Source organism: Schistocerca gregaria, chromosome X, assembly GCF_023897955.1.
Source record: "Schistocerca gregaria isolate iqSchGreg1 chromosome X, iqSchGreg1.2, whole genome shotgun sequence".
Taxonomy (NCBI): Eukaryota; Metazoa; Arthropoda; class Insecta; order Orthoptera; family Acrididae; genus Schistocerca; species Schistocerca gregaria.
The window spans coordinates 590,109,113-590,130,941 of NC_064931.1; the positions used below are offsets into that span (position 1 = coordinate 590,109,113).

At 42.5% G+C, this 21,829-nt stretch overlaps 1 protein-coding gene across 2 annotated transcripts in view; it reads left to right on the top strand.

Annotated features, from left to right (window-relative positions):
- The window catches only part of LOC126299061 (uncharacterized), a 1,316,522-nt gene that overhangs the window by 1,238,544 nt on the left and 56,149 nt on the right, over window positions 1-21,829 (top strand). For both annotated transcript variants that reach the window (XM_049990731.1, XM_049990732.1), the window contains one exon: window positions 14,800-15,094. In XM_049990731.1, the coding sequence (XP_049846688.1) occupies window positions 14,800-15,094 (295 nt within the window). The remainder of the gene's footprint in view (window positions 1-14,799; window positions 15,095-21,829) is intronic.

The window sequence follows — 21,829 nt, forward strand, 5'->3', positions numbered from 1 at the left end:
GCGCCAGTCGCCAGGACTCAGGTGCCACTGGAGTGGAAGGTGCCACTGGAGATGAAGGTGCTGCTGTAGGCGTTGGTGCCACTGGAGGTGGTGTGGTTCCACTGGAGGTTGTGTTGCCACTGGTGGCAAAGGAGTTGCTGGGTGTGAAGGTGACGCTAGAGGGTAAGGTGCCACTGGAGAGAAAGGAGGGCTTGGAGGGAAAAGTAACACTGGAGAAGCACGTGGTGCTGGAGCGACGGTGTCGCTGGACGTGATGGCGCTGATGAAGCAGTGTAAAACACAGAGAAATGGTGTGATGGCATCAACTAATGGGAATCTGGAATGATGCTGTGCCCAGAGGGTGGAGAAAGGCTGTGAATTGGTGGAAACGCAGAAGGCTTTGAACATGTAGATAAGAATGAAGGAATGGAAGGTGTCGAGGAGAGGCGTGGAGGATGTCGCAGAACTTGTAAGATGTTGAGGAGTGATGTGGAGGATGTCACAGTATATGTCAGGTGTCGAAGGATGTTTCACGCTATCAAGGATGAGGCCTCGGAATGGAGAGTGTAAACTGGAGCACGAAAATTATCAGAACAAGCATTGAGTTAGGCCTGCAAATGGACATAGGACAGGGTAACAAGGCCTGCCCCGGATTAATGAACTGCATAAAAAACTGGATAGAGAGGATCACCAGAAGAAACAAGAAGAAAACTGAAAAGAGACAGAGAACATTGAGAGGACACACATGAGACAAAAATCAACAACAGTCCGAAGTCGTGCATAGATATGGAAGGCTATGGGCAAGCACAAAAAGACTGACAATCTGGACACTAGTCACTGTGGATATGGAATCCCCAAGACAAATGTCCTCGTCGCCATTGTTGTGGTGACGAGAACACTGAAAGTTCGATCTTTGCTGCTGCAGAATGTGACTAACGTAGCAAATTTGGAATTTCATTACCATTGTAGATACAAGGAGGGTGCAAACGTTGCTCCACGTCACTGCTTTAATGTGGGCCAAAGAGGCAACAAACGTTGATCCTCATTGCCATTGTGGTGAGGCAAGGAGGTAGCAAATAGCCATCTTCTTCACCATTGTAGAAGCACAATGATGGGGCATTGGTGATCCTCATCACAACTGCAGCATTCACCCCTGAGGGGAACAACACGTTATGATGCTGTGCTCAGGTAGCCAAAAACAATGGAACTTTATTGAGTCTACAAACTAAAATAGAATAATTGTTTAGTGGAGCAGGAGTCGGCACTGTTCAGTTCAGTCTGATGAGTACTCACTGAAGCACTCGATTGTGATAGCAGGTAATCACTGACATGGGACTCAAATGTCTCAGTGGGTAATCACTGAAATTGCACAAGGATGTTTTTATGTGGATCAAGTTCACGATGATAGTGTCCTGTGATGGAGTTAGATCGGTGAAAAGTCAGAGACAAAATTCCACAAAACGGTGAGCCGTGGAGGACTCCAACTGATAGCCCGTGTATAATATGGAGCGTAGAGAGCACTCGGTAGAAGAACGCTGACTGCGGAACCACTATATGCTGTCGCCGTAAGGCCTGGTGTGCGAACTGACTGCAGGGCAGTCGGGAGGCGACCTAAATACTCGTTCGGAGGAAGGGTACTGGCGGAGGCACATGACACACGAAAACGTGATAGTGCCTTGATGGCAGCGGTGTTTGCTGCGATGGTTAAGCCTCTGGTGGTGATGCTGCTGCCACATAGTATGTAGTGGCTGCTGGAAGCTCGGTTGTAAACAACGCAGTGTCTTTATGTGTTGCTGCTGATTACTGTCATCCGATCTCCGGAGGAAGTGTTGCTAGAGCGGCGGCAACCCGTAGTACACAACTGTACGCTTGGTGACTGTGTCGCCAGGGGATACAGCACGGGAACCTTCTGAGAATTACTACTTATAAACCTAAGGTTGACGACTCTACTTCTCTTGCTCTCCAACCAATCCTCCAAGCTTCTCCAAGCTTCCCAAATATCCCTCCAGATACATCTTCACCTCCTAATGTAATTATTGGCCATCAACAACCAGCCCATTTATCTTAATAATGCACTTAAATATTTCTTTTCGATCTACACTTCCCTTCGTGAGATAACTATTGGCTGCATCGTCGATAAGTGGGAAATTGGTCGCCCTATGTCTTGTATTGCAGAAGCAATATACGTCTTACTAGAGAAATGCGTGACTTCGAACGCCCAGAACCGCTCTAAAATGTGCTTAGAATGTAAATCGCTCGTTCCAGAAACAGTAGTACGAGCCATTCGTACGCAAAAGCACACACACGTCTTGTCACAAGAGATATCTGAATGAACTTTGGTAATGTTAAGGAACAAAATGTCATTATACTATAACCAAAACTGCACATATTTCATTCTTGTGACTTATTGCTGTGTTTCCATCTGCTTAAAATAGCTTCGCTATCTCAACAACAACCTTTTTGTACATACCTGAAAGCATTGTATATCCATTCAGTCTTCAAACTGAATAAAGCCACTTTTTGATATTCAGCATGTCTTCTGCATTCAAATACTCCAATATCAACGCTGCAACAATTACGATTTCAAACGATGAACTCGCATGTCAATGTCATAACTTGCTTTATTTGCTTTTGCCAAGCATATTGTAATATAGGCTTGTACTTCGGTACAGAAAGTTTACTGTCTAGCACAGATTTAAGTCTGATGATGGAATAACGATCGAGTAACTTTATTTGTGGTACACAGCACGTCCCAAGTTTGCCTTTAACATTCTGATAACGTTCTTGGGATTAATTCGCCTCATGATACAGGTGTACACTCCAGACACTCATTTTTCTTTCTTCAACAACTTTTTACTTGGGCTTCCATCCTCGCCTACAACAATTTCTTCCTCTCACGAAACGTGCATTCATGAACTAGGCTCCAGTGCCATTGACAATATATGTGCTTTTCCGTATACTAAAGCAATAATAGAAAATCTTCTGAGACATAAGCTGTAACCTCCTGATGTTAAAATTATTGAATAAAAATGCTTTCGTTCTTACGGATTCATAAAGGAATAAATGTAGACACCTGTTATTCTGTGTGAAGCAAAATGCATTACTTCGTAGTTAGAAAGAAACTTGGAAAGAAACTGAAGTTTTTTTCTGGACGATATCGAATAAAATAACTATATTTGCAGTAAAATAATTTATTTCTTCCATGTGAATAAAAGCAATCCCCTGAAGTTAATGATCAGAAATAATAAATTCATCTCCCAAACCATCAAGGTCAGTGCTCTATCTTCCAGAATTTCATAAGTACCCCTGTATTTCATGAGATTGAAATGGAGTTTTTCCTCTGACTAGATAAAATATTTCATCTGTACTTTAAAATCACAGAACATTAACGCACCAGAACAGGGAACTTCACGAGTGCAGAGGTTCCGTTGTCTTTAAAGAATTATTTTTTTCCTACCTTGCCTTCTGCTGTTCCTTCATTGGTAACTACATCGCTTACATTTAAACAGCTGTAATAAGTTAAAATATTCTTCGGTGGCTTTTTATTTCTCATTGTGTAGACAATCTAGTGACGTGCGTAATGGAGACCACTTGCAGGCATTCCTTGATCCTGATATTCAGCATGTTGCCAAATGTATTCCTATGATCAGAATGTCACGAACTTTGAAAATGTTCCTCTTCAGTGTAGAACAAGCATTCCGAGACTATAATAGCTCGGTTGTCAATAATTTAGGTGGCTGTATGCCCGATAATCTATAGAGCAGCATTATTTTAGTAATTGGATCTCGCTTGCGGTCATGCCCCATCAGTTCTCGATCTTTCAAATAGCAGGTGTTCATCCTATCAATCATAGCTAGAAAAATCCACATGCCCTGCTCTGCTCCACAAACAAATCTGAGCGCGAGCGAGTGCACTTCTTCACATTTTAGGCAGGTGGCTGTTGTACTGAGGTAGATTGTGCAGTTCGCAGGGATTTTGTGACTGACAAATCAGATATAGTGAGAGAATCCGTGGAGGAAGGAACGATTGGTGAACGTTGCGCTACAATAGCAGTCGTGCTTCTATGGTTCCCTTTATTCAGTGGGATTTCCAGGTGAGTTCTCTGTCATAATTTATATGTCGTTCCGCTAAGAAGCTGAGAGGTATTTGGTGTACTTGCACTCACATAACTAATTCAACGAAATATTTCCGAATGTGCTGGTATGCAGGTCGAATCCTCGCGAGGTGTATAGGAGGCGCTAAGCTCGGCCTCAGGCTGGTTAACAGACTGCAAAGAAGGCGTGCACCCAGCCGCTGTATTTCTTTTCTCATTCGGTCGATGAGAAGTGTCTCGCATGGTGTCGAACGCTGATTAGCCCAAAGCCGCCACGCAAAGGGGCGCATGATGAGTGCTGCGAACTTTACCTTACAGATGATAAAACAGAGAAGAAACCAACTGAATGCCCGCTACATATTCGCCGCCGAAGCGTCAAGGAACTGAAATACTTGAGCCGTGAAGTACATTTTGATTGAGACGTATACGCGAATATTATTGTTTGTACCTTTGCCAAGAGGTTCAGGTGCCTATCAGAGTGCGGATTCAGAGTGCTCCTGATGAGTTCAGTAGGTCTGCCCATTTCTTAGTTTTCATGCAGCCAGTTGTGACCTCGCAGTAGATTCACAGAGAATGGTACGACGTTTGTTGCCCAGCGCTTGTCACTTCAGTTGTTGTGACCAGGCTCTACTACATGGGAGTATGGTCGTCTTCCTGTATTTGATCTGAGGCCCAGACGCCTTCGTGTTGATTTAAATTGCGCCTTCCAGGGAGACTAAGTTTTGCTGGGAGGAACTACTAACCCCTCTTCTAGAGCGTCGAGTACGGGGATGTCTCTCCACACGTCATTAGCAACAACTTGAAAGGAGTCTTTCAGGATGTCCCAATAGCGTTGGTATAATTCTGCTGCGAGGCTATGAGGCCCTGGTGACTTTCCCTTAGCTGCACGGAAGGTAGCGTTCTCAATTTCGTCGACTGTGAATTTGGCTTTCAGACTAATTCTATCCGCCTATTGCGGGTGTTCCTGGATAGTGCTCAGTATTGTACGATAAGCCTTGCATGCTGGGTACTATAATACGAGAGTTGGAACTTAAATAGTGGCAACTATTTATTCACAACCGATACATAAGAGTTACATGTTTGCACCTATTACTGTCCTTCAAAGTAGTCACCAGCTTTGTTGAGCCTAACGGAGCATAAAGGTTTCGTTGACGATACAGGAGATACCTCGACTGTTAAGATGACACTGGACATTAGTGAAGGAAATGCCGTCACGCATCAGGACTGCGGTGCCAGCAGAATTTTCACTACTCACGTTAAAAATGGCAGTATAATCCGCAACAATAATATCGGTAGTGGTAAGTTCCTGAAGGAGAAAAATACCCACTGCGGTTCTGTACTGAAAGTCTGCGTGAGCATGGACCTTATGGCCGCAGCTACTCCGGTGAATATTTGTTATAGTGATGTTGTAAGTTTTGCACTGCGTCAGGGGGTTGTACCTGCACTGCAGTGTGAGGTGCCATTCCTGTTCCGACTTCCACCCCTCAGGAGGGAATGGGGGGGGAGGGGGGGGAGAGGTGCAGGTGCAACATGCCATCGTCGAATAGCGTTAGCAAACAACAGCTGCTTTACATGCGAATCACTGTTACCACTGTTTTCCTAAGCACATTTTGGTGCAGTTCTGAGTGCTCAAGGTCACGCACTTCCTTAGGTAGAGGAAACAAAGAAAATTACGTAACAAAACACCAAGAGGCAGCAGAAGAAAAGATTTGTGCTCATCAAAAAGCCTTAAGCCGAAAAGCATAAAGCAATTTCTACAGATAAAAATTGAGTAATTTTACTTGTGTCGATAAATCAGTCACGGCAGTTACAAAAGTGAAAAGAATCATTGATCTTCCAGTGAACGCAATTACTGTCCTTTGGTGCCTTCATGCTGCTCTTTTCCACTGCAACAAAAGAATTTCTCAACAGATCGTCATCGAGAAGCACGTACAGCTTCCTGCCCTTGCTATCTCCTAGCTGGAGTAGGCTTATAGGACTTGGTGGTAGGGATAAGTTTTCTATTCGGTCGGGGATGACGAACTGTCCATAGAGAACAGATAACACTCACAACTCTCCAAATCATACTGTCGCCGCAACTCAACGTTGAAGTTCTATCCAGTATGAATTCGAAGGGATACATTCACGTTTTAGAAGATGTGTGCTGCCAAACGTTCGATCTCTCTACCTCACAGAAGAGATACCTACCATCGACTTAATACACGATAACAGCAACGTACACACATTGACAGTTATCAGAAATTGGCTGAATAGAGTAACAGATGAATCTGCGTTGAATAGCACGAGATGCTATATGGATAAACTCAGATAGAATTTTGTACGTACAGGATCACCTCCAACTGAACATAGTACTTGTGGTCCCCATATGAAGTGTCAGAGATCTGCTACCTTCCTTTGACTTTGTGATCAGTGATCCCATTTCAGAAAGTCGATGGAATAAACTGCTGATTTTTTTTTCAAGTAGAATATGGCGATTTATATGCCAAAAAATGCGGATTTAAAAGCCGTTTGATTTGAGATCTCACGTTTGTACCAACAGAAGTGAGAGTAGGCCTTGATCCGCCAATGAGTGACCGCTCATTAAGCAAAAACTATGAATGACAATTACACTTGTGATATCATACACAAAAACCAGCACAGACCACAGACAATTTTTTCAACTCTGGCGTCTAAAAGGTAAAGTGAAATTAATGCAACGTACAACATGTGTCAGACTGGACGAAGCTTCCGAATTTGATTTGAAGAAGACACAAACCTATTTGGGTATAACACTCCTAATACGTCTGCCACAGCTACTCACATTGATAAATAGGCATTGCTTTCGACAACATAGATGAAAATCTAGTAACACCTCATGAACTAAAGAAGGGAGATAAAATGAGTCTATTTCAAAAACTGAAATTATTTGTTCACAATAGAAAAAATAGACAGAACATACTCAACGGCAAAACGAAGAGAGTAGCATCGAACTTTTTAGAAGCTTCTAAAGCATACTGGACGATACACGAAATCATAAAAACACGAACTCAACATCCAAATAACCATACCAAGTCATTAACAAATAAATGTGCTGAAATACTCTGCGCAACAGAATTAAAGGATCACTTTTTGGAAACCCCGTATTTGTCTCTCATTGTGAGACATAGGTTTGAAATTTGGGTAAAAGGTGTCTACAACCCCTTCCTCCGTAATAATCCAAAACCGTGGCGCTCTGCGACGTCACCCTCGGGCTCGGCGACGCTTCAAACAGCGAGGTGTTGACAGATACGAAAGCCAGAGACCAGAAGTACATTTGCAGTGTAAAGTGGGTTATGATTTCGTATTGATACCAAAATTCTCCACAGTTCTGCCCAATGCCACCGTGGATGTGCCACACGATGAAAAGGTCGTCACACCCTCAAAATGGTTCAAATGGCTCTGAGCACTATGCGACTTAACTTCTGAGGTCATCAGTCGCCTAGAACTTAGAACTAATTAAACCTAACTAACCTAAGGACATCACACACATCCATGCCCGAGGCAGGATTCGAACCTGCGACCGTAGCGGTCGCTCGGCTCCAGACTGTAGCGCCTAGAATCGCACGGCCACTCCGGCCGGCCGTTACACTCTCCCACCTCACTAACCACAACTCACCCCTTCTCCCGACGCCTCTGCGACGGAGGTGGGAACCGCGACGCACAGTGTTGAAATCACGCGGTTTTCTTATGAGTGGCAGAGGAAAACATATCAGAACACCGCTACTCAGAACCGACACGAAAAGGCCGCAGGTGACATAAAGGGCTTCAATGCACTCCTTGCGCGGAGACACCGATTCCCACACATTTCGTGGTCGAAAACGACAGTTCGGAGTGCAACGAGTGACAGGACGACATTCTTGACAGCCTTTCAAACTGTCGACACCTCCTGGGCCATTCAACCCTTCTGGGCGGACGTCACAGTGATGCAACTCCAGTGAACGCGAACTCACCCCTTTGGGATGCATTGCGACCGCAATGTTTGCCTTGCTATACCGTGTGCAACCACTGCGGACCGTCCAAAACCATTCAACGAAATCTGAACGTCATCCAAAGCAGCAAAAGGAGCTTATGCTTTTTCAGCCCTCCTGATTCACATCCTCCTGTGACGTGAGCACAGAGGTGTATGACATTGACACATGCGTGAATACAACAGCAGAACGTCCCCTAACCCTCCCCCACCCTCCCCCATTTATTGAGAATTTTAAATATGTGCCATTACAGAGAAAGTCTGTACATTAGTCATAGGCGCCTGCAGACAGGAAACTGGAATAGGAGATGTGTCAAGTAGTTGCCTGCCTGCAAGTGCCTTGGGCTAATTCCCAGATTTTCTCTGTAAAGGCACAGTTTTAAAATTCTCAATAAATTTGGACAGGTGTCACCGACGGTTTTGCAGAACTGGCGGGTCATCTAGGGACACTTTGCGATTGTATTCGTGCATACGTAATTGTCACATGCCTCCATTATCAAGCCACAGGAGGGTGTGAGACAAGAGGGCTGGAAAAGCATAAGCATCCTTTGCTCCTTTGGATGACGTTCTGATTACGTCGAACGGTTTTGAACAGTCGCCAGCGGTTTCATTCTGTACACGAGAACAAAACGTAAGGTCGCACTGCACTCCAATGGTGTGAGATCACGTTCAACGGGATTGCTGCCCAATGTTGTCCGTCGAGAAGGGTTGAATCGCCTAGGTAGTGCCGACAATGTCAAAGGTTTTCAAGAACGTCGTCCTGTCACTCACTCCACTACAAACTGTCGTTTTCGACCAATAAATTTGTGGGAATCAACGTTCCAAGGAAAGAGGTGGTTTATGCCTTTTCATGTCGATTCTGAATGGCGATGTGCCTGAAAATTTTTGCTCTACCACTCATAAGAAAATCGCGTGATTTCAACGCTAGACGTCGCGGTTCCGAGCTCCATCGCAGAGGCGTCAAGATAAGGGGCGTGATGTGGTTAACGGGGGAGGGGGGTGGGGGTGGGGGGAGAGGAGTGTGCCTTTCCGCAACAAATGTCACATTCATATTATCATGTTCAGGGACATTCTTACACATCTGTATAACCTTAAAAAGTATGTTGAGAATGAAAACAACGACAGTTAGCGAAATTTGTATTTTTTTAAAGTTTTTTGTTGTGTTCATAAAGTACCCCTTAACTCGATGTAAATACTGCATGTATTTCTTTGATGTTGCTAAAAGGTATTTACAGGTTCTGTCCCCTATTTATGCATAATTTTCTATATGAAGAATATGTTGTTAATAAAAGTTAAACACATTTAACGAAATTGTTTTAGTTTCTTGTGGTGGGCAGAAATTATTCCCCCTTGGTATTACACGATATGGGATTTGCGTTGGTAATGCTAGTATTACTGATGAAAATGTTTATTTGCGCTTATAACGACCCTCTCATTCCTTTTGCTAGAATATCTTGTAAGTTACTTAATTATTGGTTAAAACTTATAATGTCAGAGTCACATTACGATCAAAAGTGACATGTTACGTCTTTTTCCTATGGAAATGGAGTTCAAAACAAACTGGCTGCGTCCAGCAAATGATACTGATCCACTTGAATATGAAGGTGTAATCCCTATAAAGCCGTCGTTAAAGAATGAATGTGATTAACACAGATAATTGTTTTAATTTAACGTTTATGTCACAGAATTCGCATTTACCAAACCTCAATCCGACATGGACAACGTAAGAGTCGCGCGCCATGCTTAGGAGACACCAACTAAACAGATTAGAGATTCCTGTTAATCTTCTGGCCCAAATAGTATCTGCACAGACAACAGAGGGTGACGTATTTATCAGCAGTGGCAGCCCATGCAGACTGTCATGGGTTCCTGATGATTGCTGTGCTGTAATGAATGTTCTGTCTATAGTGATGCGCGGATGGTGTTTTGCGTAGTGGGTCATGCAGTATCCACCTTTATTGGTGCCCACATGCCACCCTATGGCTTTTCAGCCTCCACTGTGTCAGGGTGGCTGTGACGTGTGTGAAGGTGAGACTGCTCAACACTAGAAGTATTATTATCGAGCATGGCTGTAGGCATTTTGGGAGACAAATCTAGTGCAATTGTCCCGTGGTTTCGGTACCCACAGCTGATTCCAGTACATTCTTAGCAGCCACATTTCAACACCTGCTGTTGCTTTTGCCAAAATGACAACTTTTGTCCACCGTGGAGTGAAATATGAGATCCTGGATATATGAGTCTCTGTAGCAGTGTAATTTTCGACGTTAATTGTGACACATGAAGCAGATGCAGTAACATCTTACACCTTGCATCTCTGAAGCACCTTCGAAGCACTGACACCACGCACAAAGGCTTGGGGGTATGTTGCAAGAGAGATGATGAACTTTTTTCAGAGGCTAACTGAACATCACTGTCTGAGACCAAGTGCGCTGAGATCCTTCGGCAGAGGGTATGGCCTGTGATACAGACAACGAACATGAAGTTAGAGAGTGTGTATGTTAATACCAACTGCATTACGCCCAGGGCCGCGCATGCAATGTCCATATGTCCATCCTCTTATGGGTGGCCTGTTATCGGTCAAGCATAATATGGTTGTGGTGGTAATGCCTGTCTGCAGCTCAAACTATGCAAGACTGGACCAGCCATTTTCTGTTGATGTCCATAGCTGGCAGAAGAGCGCTTATGCCATGCTGTGAGTCGTCAGTGGGTAATAAATAAACGTCTGCCTGCTGTATTACTGAAAAAACAGACGTTTGTTTCAAGCATACTTTTAGTTACAGGACAGCTTTCTTTCATGTCATGTCCAGATATGTGTTGGTCGCACTTTCCTTCACAGTTTATATACCTAATGCGGTATTTAGACAACAACTCTTTTAGATTTGTGGGACCCAGAGCTAATACTGTATAATATAGTTAATATTTCAAGTTGTTTGTATTTGTACAACTCAAGTTGTGTGTTTAGTACCATAAACCGTTTTCATTCCACATCTAACAGTATCTATCGTTACATTTGTAAGCGATGTAGTTACCAATGAAGGAACAGCAGAAGGCAAGGTCTAATTTGGTTAAGTTCTGACGGCCAAATAATTTATCCGATAGTTCTTCTGGAAGCGGTATTTATCTCGAATTACGCATTAACTGAAGCCTTGAAATCGTCACATATACGCACCCGGTTTCACCATGGATGTAGTCCACTGAGTGGGAGCAAATAGCGCTTTGACGTCCTGATTCTAAAGTAATATGTCTCTGCTTTCACGTCTTCTCTTCGTGACAAATGAGCAGGACGAGGCCTGCAAAAAACGTGAGATGGACTATGCGTTTAGGTATGTCAGCTTCCTGGACTGGGTTATGACAGGGATATATATTCTTTGCACATTGTATCAAAGAAAACGGAATGGTTCCCAAGACTAGATTAATTACATGTCGGATTTGGAATCTGAAAACTGTAAATTCTTGTAATCTAGACATATTAAAAATTGATAGAAATGCCACCAGTACAAGAATCAGATTACCATCAATATTCCTACACACGGAAGGCCCCTTACTATGACCTTTTAAAGACAGTTTCTTCGTATTACATGTGACGAATTGTGTGTTAGTTCATTTTATTGTCAAGCAATTAATGACTGTGTGTGTCTTTATTGGTTAAATACACTGAGCCACCTATTTTCATTTCAAAGTTTCTTGGAATACTATTCGGAAATAACGCCAGAGTCATTTTTATCGGTGCTATTATTTTCCTCGCTGGTTAAATGCCTAAAATGGCTGATTATGCTACAGCTGACATTGACAAATTTTTAAACGCTTTGTACAATTCTTGCAACTGTGTTCGCAGTAGCACTTGATACACGACTGGCTTGGCTGCTAATAACGCTAAGAATAATCTTCTTTAACACTGCTTGTTGATGACAACGATAAGGAGGAGCGACAACTTGGTTCCTTTGGCGACATCGTTTTTCTCGCAATAGTGTTTTCGAGTAATTCTGATGAGCAGATGCTAAATACGAGTGTGGTTAATGACTAACATGAATTTTAAGATTCTGTATGAAACATTTTCCTCACATATTGGTTGTATTCACCTGTTCATCGATAACTTGTTGGGCCGTTATTGCACTATTTCCAGGACGTCCTCAAACCACGACTCGTACATCTAGCCCGTGGCTGCTCTCTCTGACTGAGGAGCTAAGTGAATGGCTACATCTCTTCTACAGGAATCATCATGAGATTAATTGCACTATTCATTTTGGCACTGAAAGTGAGAACGTCGACCAAGGCCTCTTAAATAGGCAATTGTCAGCTGACTATCCATCTTCTGAAATTTTCTAATGAAACGTAAAGCGAGTGGTCACTTTATGAGACTTCACACAGTAATAGTTGACCATAAACCGAAAATTTCGTCAATATCTTTGGAATCCGTCCATATTTTAGAAATGGATATGTGCATGTCTGTAGGTATGCTCCACATTTCCTCATAAACCGATCCATCGATTTCAATCATACTTGATACACATATCACTTGCTGTCTGTCAACAATCGCTGTTGGGAAACGAACCACATATGTCTCATAGCTCAGGTGAATGACGCCATGAACAATGAGATATGTGAAAAACTGCCGCATCATGGATGACATTTGAATTTATTGCTAACTCTGTTCGCAACACGTTTTACGGAAAGTATCCGTATATGCCGATGAATGTATCTACAAAATTATATCCTTGTATGAAGCGTAGATCAGAAGATATGATGTCATAAAAACTGACGTGCGGGAAATACTGCCGTATCATGTGTCACGTTTGAATTTATTGCTTATTTGCCACTAACTCTATTAGCAACATTTTTCGCAGACAGTATCCACATATGACGCTGAATGTACCTACGCACATACATTATTGTATGACACACAAATAAGGAGGTATGTTACAAAAATTTAGTCTCGTGAAAAAACCTGCTTTATGTATAATGCTTTAATACATTTATTCTTTACTAACAAGACATTCCTCCAGTCGAGGCAACTTAAGGAAATCCCTGACAACTAACAGCGCATTTCACACCTTTCAACTGCGAGGGCGCAGATGGCTGTAGGCGAAAACAATAGTCATCTATATAGCTATGATGAGGCGTTGCCATAGAGATATTTACAAAATCATTAAATAAACGTTACAGAGAATTTGCATTTTTCATGCTATGTTCCTTAACTTGGATACTGTACTTATACATTTGTACATTATGCATATTTTTTGTACAACTGTTTCATAATGTCAAAGATGTTTTCTCGAATACATGGAAAAGAATTTTTTCGATGTTTTTTTTTAATTTTCGTTTGTAATAGAAAATTCGAAAAGCGAGTACCCGCACAATCCCGGGTTTGCCAGCTAGTAGAGGATAAAAACAATCCTCGTTCTACAAAAGATTTACAAATTTCACATTACGGCAAGGACTGTATTAACCAGTGCTGACGTGCTTCTCAGTTTACATTTGGTACTGCAAAACTGGCGAAAGAAAGTGGAGACGCTGGCAACGCCGATTTATCTTTATCAGTTGCTGTAGATATCATTGCAGTTGTTGCATTTGTTGCTAAAGTTTATGGTTTTGCTGCATCAGTTCTCTGTTGTGCTGTTTGCTCATCCTGACGCACCTGGAGTTAGGGCGCGAATTGGTATAGCCAAAATATTAGTGACTGTAGATCCATTATAATTGAGACATTGTCATACCACCCGGGAATAGTTCTCATCGCCATTTGGTGTTGGGATGGATACCAACTGTATCTGCATAATAGCAATGTACGCGCTTGGCGCAGCATCTGAAAGTTCTTACGTGCCCGTTAAAACAGTTTCTGTCAAAATAACGCAGACCTCTGTAAAAGAATGATTAGAACTGTGCATACACGTTTGACACGATACACAGGTGCAGATCGTTACGAAATGTGTGCGTATGACTCATTTTTTTCCGGATGGGTACGTGCATTTTTATCCATGACCACATTTAACTATGTCATTGGCGATTGGGAGGAAATCTGTAGCAGATTTTCTGCTTTCTAATGTGCCACAGATGCTCGATAATATTCACTTGTGGTTATTGAACAGCTACAAGGATATATTCAAGATCATCCACACATCATCAGAATTAGCAATGTAAACTGAAGCATTGTCATCACGGAACACGATGTACTTCGTAGATAACGAGATTTTCATCACACAGTGAAGTTTTTCACTTTAAATATCCAAATAATTGTTGGGCGTACTACATACTTACTCAATATCAATGTGACAAACTTAACACCGCAAAATCAGTTATTTCTTAAGGATCATACGCTAAATGAAACGCTCAGTACTGAAGCTGTAATTCTGTGCGTTATACGTTCTCGAGTTTCCGATCGCGAAGAACATTTGCAGTGAAAGATACACAGGCTTCAGTCACGATCTATCCCAGTGTTTTAAACTGTAATGAATACTCAGCTGCAAATTATTTTGTACAATTAACAAACAAGAAATATTATCTACTCTAGCGCACCTTGTGTGTAGGTAACCTTTCTTCAAGTGTACTTATGAAAATCTGATGCACTTCAGTGTAAGATAAGACAGCACTCTTCTCAGCAATATCCATCCAACTTCCAAGCTATGATAGTAATCTACTCTATTCAAATTTACTTCATGCAGCGAGTATGGTCGTAGTGATATCAGTGTTGATTTGTGATTGATGTGTTATTGCAAATGCCATGATTCATATGTGTTTTCTTTTTTAGGAAATATTCCTGCACGTCCCAACAGAAGCAGTGTTGGTGGCCGCTCGCTATATGCGCAGCAGAGTCAGAGCTCGCTTTGTCTGTTACAAGAATGGTAAATTTTTTCGGCCTCTGGGGTTTTACAACGTTTCTAGTAATGAAACAACACCCAAATTGAGATTCGCAACAGAAGAGCCAGTGATGTCAGTAACCATCTCCAATGTAAGCGTTGGAAACCTCAGTGAAGTCCTGACTTACAGTGTACCCAACATCTTCGGAGATACAAAGCAGATATGTGCCTATTGGGAAACGAACAGTAAGTAAATGATGTGTAACACTTATATCCTCTGGATTACCAAATGTTATAGGCGTTATCTAAGATCCTGACTAAGATTAAAGTTTAATTTGATACAATAGCACACTGAGTTTACTTAGTGATATATTCAGCTCCATTATCTACAACTGACACTCGACGTTTTAGAAAAATGTGGATCTGAAATTCAAGAAGGTAACATTCCAAGTTTGACAAGTGTCCTCACCGTCCAAAGAATTCTCTCAAAGATTGATACATATAGACTGAAGGGCGCAAGTTTGCAACAATGTGAGGAACACGAAATAACTTCCTAATAAATTTAAAGTCGTGTGGTAACGTTAGCTGAGAGATTTAGGATGATAGGGTGAGTGGCCTGACTGGTCCGTTTTATTTACTAGCGCACAATGACACCACCGATTCGTGAAGAACGAAAATGGCGTTGTTTTAAAGGTATCTGTTGGACGTACGTGACTGCGGCTAGTCACGTTTGTGTTGTTGATGGTGTTGAGTACGCGGCACATTTTCTAGTCTGCTCGAGTGGCTCTAAAGGGTGCTTCGAACTTAGCATCCCCGTCTGGTAGACTAATCGCCATTTAAAGTGTGACTGCAGAGAAGTATGGAATTTAATGCAGAGCATTGGCACTTAAAATTTCTTCCATCACCTGAATTCGATCCGGTTACCTCTGGATAAAGTGCCGGAGTACGAAAGTGTGTTCACAGCCTCAGCTACGGTAGTGGTGAACTCCCAGAGTGGATCTGGACGGTTGTTTATGTCAGGTTAACAACGAGCAAGCGTACATACTGATGGTGCAGCAACACTTCTTGTAGTCTTCAATGTCATTTATGACAACACGGTTTTAAAGCTCATGACAGTAACCGTCAGCAGTTACGGCGATGAGCGCAGCAAGCAATTTGTTGTACTTAGCGTCTTATTTATCCTACCAGACGCTTAACATTATCTACTTTGCATAAATAAAGACTTGATACTGACTTGATTTTTTTGTTAATTGTCAGTCATTCCGTTCTGTTTTTAGTTGAACTGAAGCCACCATTCATTATGAAATGTAACAATCCTGAGCAGAAATGGTAGCTGCTGATCAGAGATAGCTGATAAAGGGTGGCTACAGAGGCACAACCGGCCACCAGCTGATTTGCCTTATCTTTCACTTACGGCTTATGGTACACATACATCACATTTCTTACGTTGCCCAATGAATTTAAATGTTACTGAACGGTTAGCTGTTTACAGTTTGCCACACATGATGGTTCTCGAGTTGACTGATACGAATTGTTCACGTTACTGTAGCCCTCCTTAAAACGACAACCATATTATTACTGAGTTTTCTCTGTTAAAGTCTAAAAAAATATACTGGACAATATAGCTTCGTGAGCTCTTACATTTCAGCAAGACTCTTGAAATACTGGGTGTTTCAGAAATAAGCACAGATTTTTTGTGAGAATATAGGCTGGATATCGGCAATCATTTTAAGTATACGAACGAGGGATCTCTGACTCATAGTTAGGGTGCTGGACAACGCCAAAGCGCATTCGTTCTGCCTGGAGGAAACATCACGGTACTTTTTGATTACTGTAGCAAATATTCAAACCGTGCGCCATTGACTTGATGGCATAAATCAATCTTTCGAACCACAGAACGATGGATATCGGGTGATGTTTCATTGGCTTGATCTCGGACGTCTCCTGCAGCAACAGCAGTTCGAGCTGCGTGATCTTCCACAGTGTTTACGAAAGTTTCATACACAAGAGCCTTCACGTGGCTCCAAACACAAAATCAAGTGGCGTGAGATCTGAGGATCTTTCAGGCCAGTGAACAGATCCATTAAGCCCAATCCAGCGCCCAAGGTACTGTCTGTCCAAGAATCTTCTCATTCTATTTGTGAAATTGGGAGGTATCCATCATGCTAGTAGAACATTCGTCTTCTGGTTTAAAGCGGTACATCTTCAAGAAGACCGGGAAGCATATGTTCGAGAAAAAAAGTGGTAAACACGACCAGTTAAACTGTGTGGAATAATATAAAGCCTCACTATTTGGTTGTGAATAATTCCAGCCCAAACATTAACTAAAAAATGTTCCTGAAAATGGAAGGTAGCCGTACCACGAGGATTTTCGCGAGACTATACATGGGAGCTGTGACTGTTGAGCATTTCTTCACGGGTGAAAGTCGATTCATCAATCCACAGAACAATGTTTGTGAAGTCGGGAGTTAGAATTCTTTGCTGAAGGAACCCTACGGCAGAGTCGCTCCGAACTGTAAAATCAATGGGTAGAGGACCCAACTTGTAGGGATGACGATGATCATCACAGAGAGTTCTCCAAACACGCTAGAAGTAGCATTTGGAGCATGAGCAAGGGTAAGCACACTCTCTGAAGGATTGTTATCGAACATTTCGAGTTCTCATTCGTCGAAACCAGGATTGTGTACACTCAGTGGTCGACCTCCAGTATGTAAATCTCCCTGTAACATGCCCCTTTCGCGGAGACGACGATCGACAGCAGCAAATATTCTTGAATAACGTTCTGCGTACAAACACAGAGCTGCTTCCATAGTTTCTGCACCACTAAGGGCTTAGTGGGTATCTACAAGTTCATTCTACGTGAAGTGTTCCATGTTCTACGCATAATGACACGGAGCAAACAATCTTTTTGAATTTGGAAGTACATACCATTGATTCATAACACACTACCTTGCCTTTGGTACAACACTTGATTACGAAATACGTTGAAGTGGAAGCGAAGTACACAAACACAGCATCGAATGAGGACGAAGGAAACCAGTAGTGTTTACTCGCTAAGGCGAGGCGACCAATGAAAGAAAAATGACACTAGACATCCAAACTTACTAATACGTACCGCCGGTTATCGCACCACCAGGCAGACCGATGTCTTTTTGTGGTCACCTAACGTCGGAAATATGCGTTGTGACTCCTTGTTCGTATACCTAATATGATTGCCTATACCCACCCTCTCATCCCACAAAAATTCTATACTTATTTCTGAAACACCCGGTATAAGCCTATTTAAAAGCACAACACTCAAAATAACGGATGACAGATAGCAAACAAAGTACAATGTCTTATAATCGTACTGTTGTGGTGCTACGATTTTATGCCTCAACCTACGTCGCTTGCCTGATTACATTTGTGGCTCTTAATGAACTTGTGAGTTCACAGCAGTGTTGTACTTAATAATGAATAAACCTTACTGATGTTTATATGATACTGCGGCTGCAAGTTCTGACCCTCCACCTTTCGGCGTGATTCACGTAAAACGTCCTTCACTTGTTTTCTTGCTGCAGCAAAATTCTCATTGGTGAACCGTGAAGAAGGTCAACATGAGAGGAGAGAGTCCTCAAGGCTGCTGTGTACACTCTGAAAACTAATTAACGACTTGAATAAGCAAACCGCTCTAGAAAGTAGTCACGTGCACGAGACATGACGCTAATACCTCCGCAAGCCTTGATAATGGCCTCAGTTCGGCTAAGAAGAGAGCCCACAAGCATATTCAGGTATGCCTTGTCCAGCTAAAGCCACTCACTGCTATGGAGTTATCCAACTGTGGGTTAGTGACTGTTGGTATTATCCACAGTTCAAAGTAGTCCCAGAAATGTTCTGTAGCAGTACGATTAGGTGATTTAGCAAGACAGTCGAGACACTATAGGATGCCTGACTGTTCATCAAATCCTGGACGGATACGTGCAGCCTTGTGAAGATAGGTGTTGTCCTCTTGGTGGACCGTAGTGTCCACAGCATACTCATCATGAAGCTGTGGGAGGGACAACACTTGGTCACAGAAAATGTCGAAATAACCATCCAGATTCATGTTGATGGTAACCTGAATGAGTGGCCCCAAGTCGTGGTCCTAAAAACGCGTCATGAACGTCACAGGACATCCTCCATCATGAACTGCACCGTCCTCATGCTGCGGGTTAAGCTCCTCATTGAGCCTTCGACGCACTAGCCGACATTGGTCATTTGACAAGAAAAACATCTTTGGCCCATTGAATATATGCAGCTGCGTATGCCGCCGTGCCAAAAGCCTAATGCGAGCTGCTCGACCCTAAATGTCCATTTCATGCCGTTAGCTTTGCAATGTTCGCTAGGGAACTGACTGAGATAGACCTTCATTCACTGACACTTGCCAAGGTCTTTTTACGACCACTGCTCGTACGCCGTGTCACATGACTGCAAGTGGCACACCATTCCTATAAGACAGATCGGACAGTACTCAGTGAATCACCACCAAATTTGGTAACTTCATCCACGATGTGGTCCTAGGTAAGTCCAACACGATAGTTCCTTTCTCCCATTCTGTCATGTTTCTCTGTCGACTTATCTTATTGTGCTGATTGTATACCGAGAGGCACATAATGTACACACCACTACATTGCTATGACAGTCAACGGTGGTTAATCAAGAACTCGCACTGTACCAGTTCCACCCATCTACAGCGTTTAAAACCGACAAGCTTGGTCTTTCAAAACAAACTTCTTCTTCTGTGTGTTTAGTCAGAACGCTGTTACCCAGCTGCTCTAAACCCTCTAGAATTTTCTCGAGGTACTAGCCTACTTCAACCCTCGAGGAAAGTTGTACCTCGGTCTAATCGTCACTGTTCTCTTTCTCGTTAATAACTCATTGGCACCTATAGGAACACAGGTACGAGTAATTCAAACTCTTGGTTTAAGTGGCTCTATGGACAGGTGTAAAAAATTGCAGAAGTTAGTTGCGGCACGCCATACCGAAGCCTCCAACTGAAAAAATACCTTGTACCATGTATAAAACATGTGAGCGGATTCAGTATTCTGTTCCGAAAAAAAGCGGGCATGTTTTTTTTTCCTTTCTGAGGATGACGGTTTCTCAACTTAATTTTTTAATAAATTTTTCGCAACTGTGTAAACGATAAACATGATTTTCCATAGTAGCTGTACAGTGTCGTAATTCACTTTTTCCTCACTACTTTCTCGAAGTTAGGCTATTTTAAGTGGTACGAGAAAAATTAACAAATTTCACAGAAAAATTATCCACACGATCACTGTAGCATTAAAATACAGTATCATGTATGTGCTGGCGCAGCTGTATTCAAGTGAAAGACGACTTCACGGCTGAAGAGAAAATTGGGACTCATTACAACATATGAAATTTAGTTAAAGGTGATTAACTATAAAAAATGCAGTAGTAGCCAGTGATATACAGGCTGAAGAAAAATTCGCGGACTCGGACTTCGTAGCGCGTTTACTCACATACTAGCTATACAAAAATGTCTCTCACAAAATTTCGTCCTACACATATATAGGGCAGTAAATGGACGTATAAGACTGGCAGTCTAGCAATACTGTAATCAAATGTGCTGTAATTATCTCTTTCAGGAGAGAATAGTAGTGCTCTTCAGTTGACGCAGTGGATAGCGTTTAGGGTTAGGATGCAGTAGGTCGTGGGTCCAATTCTGGGTCGTTGCATATTTGTTTTTAATTGATAAAAGTATTCTGTGTGGCACTGTATCTGCGCCGTCATCGTTATATAGCAATTACATTGGGTCTTCTACAAAGCAAATGCAGTTACCTACTACAAACACAGAAATGGAAATACAGTCGTTTTCACTGGGTAAACTTTTAGAGAAACATTTTGCACGTCGTGGACACTAATTGTTTTGCGCCACTGCGTCTACTAAGTTCCAAACTTGTTTTGTGTGTACGCTCTCCCAATGGTCCCATCGATTAATGCGAACTATTAATATTGACACGTTTAGGACTATTATATTTCGTTAGAGCCTTATGTGACCAGTAGGTCGATGGGCCCATTCGGGGAGGATACACAGGAAACAGGTTTTTAATCTAGTAGACGCAATGGTGCGTAACAATTCGCGTCCACGACGTGCAAAAGGTTTCTTTAAAACTTCACCAATGAAAATGATTGTACTGCCACTTCTGTGTTCATAGTACGTAACTGCAAATATTTTCTACAAGACGCACTCTAATCATTATATGACGATTAAGACGCAAGATACTGTACCACGCAGACTACTTTTATCAAATAAAAACAAATAAGCCTCGACCCAGAATCGAATCCTCGACCTCCTGCATGTTAACGCAAAATACCTGTGCACCAATTGCACAGCACTGCTGTATCTGCTGACAGAACTAGCATACATGTGATTATAGTGTTGCCAGACTGCCGATCTAGAACGTCCATTTACTGTCCGAAATATGCTTAATACGAAATTTTTTGAGGGACATTTTTGTATTGCCAGTATGTGACGAATCGCGCTGCGAAGCCCGAGTGCGCGAATTTTTCTTCACCCTGTACACATGGTCCAGTCACAGTAATGTGATCACCACCTGCTTTCGACATCAAAGTGCAATAACCACTCACAGATGGATTGCAGCAGCACTAGCGGAGGAGGATACACACTGAAGCGCCGAAGAAACTGCTATACGCATGCGTATTCAAATACAGTTATGGGAACAGACAGAATACGCCGCTGCGGTCGGCAACCCCTATGTAAGACAATAAATTCCCGACGCACTTGTAGATCGATTATTGCTGCTACAATGGCAGGTTATCAAGATTTAAGTGAGTTTGAACGTGATGTTATAGTCGGCGCACGAGCGATGGGACACGGCATCTTAGGTAGCGATGAAGTGGGGATTTTCCCATGCGTCCATTTCGCGCGCGTACCGTGAACACCAGGTTTCCGGTAAAACATCAAATCTCCGACATCAC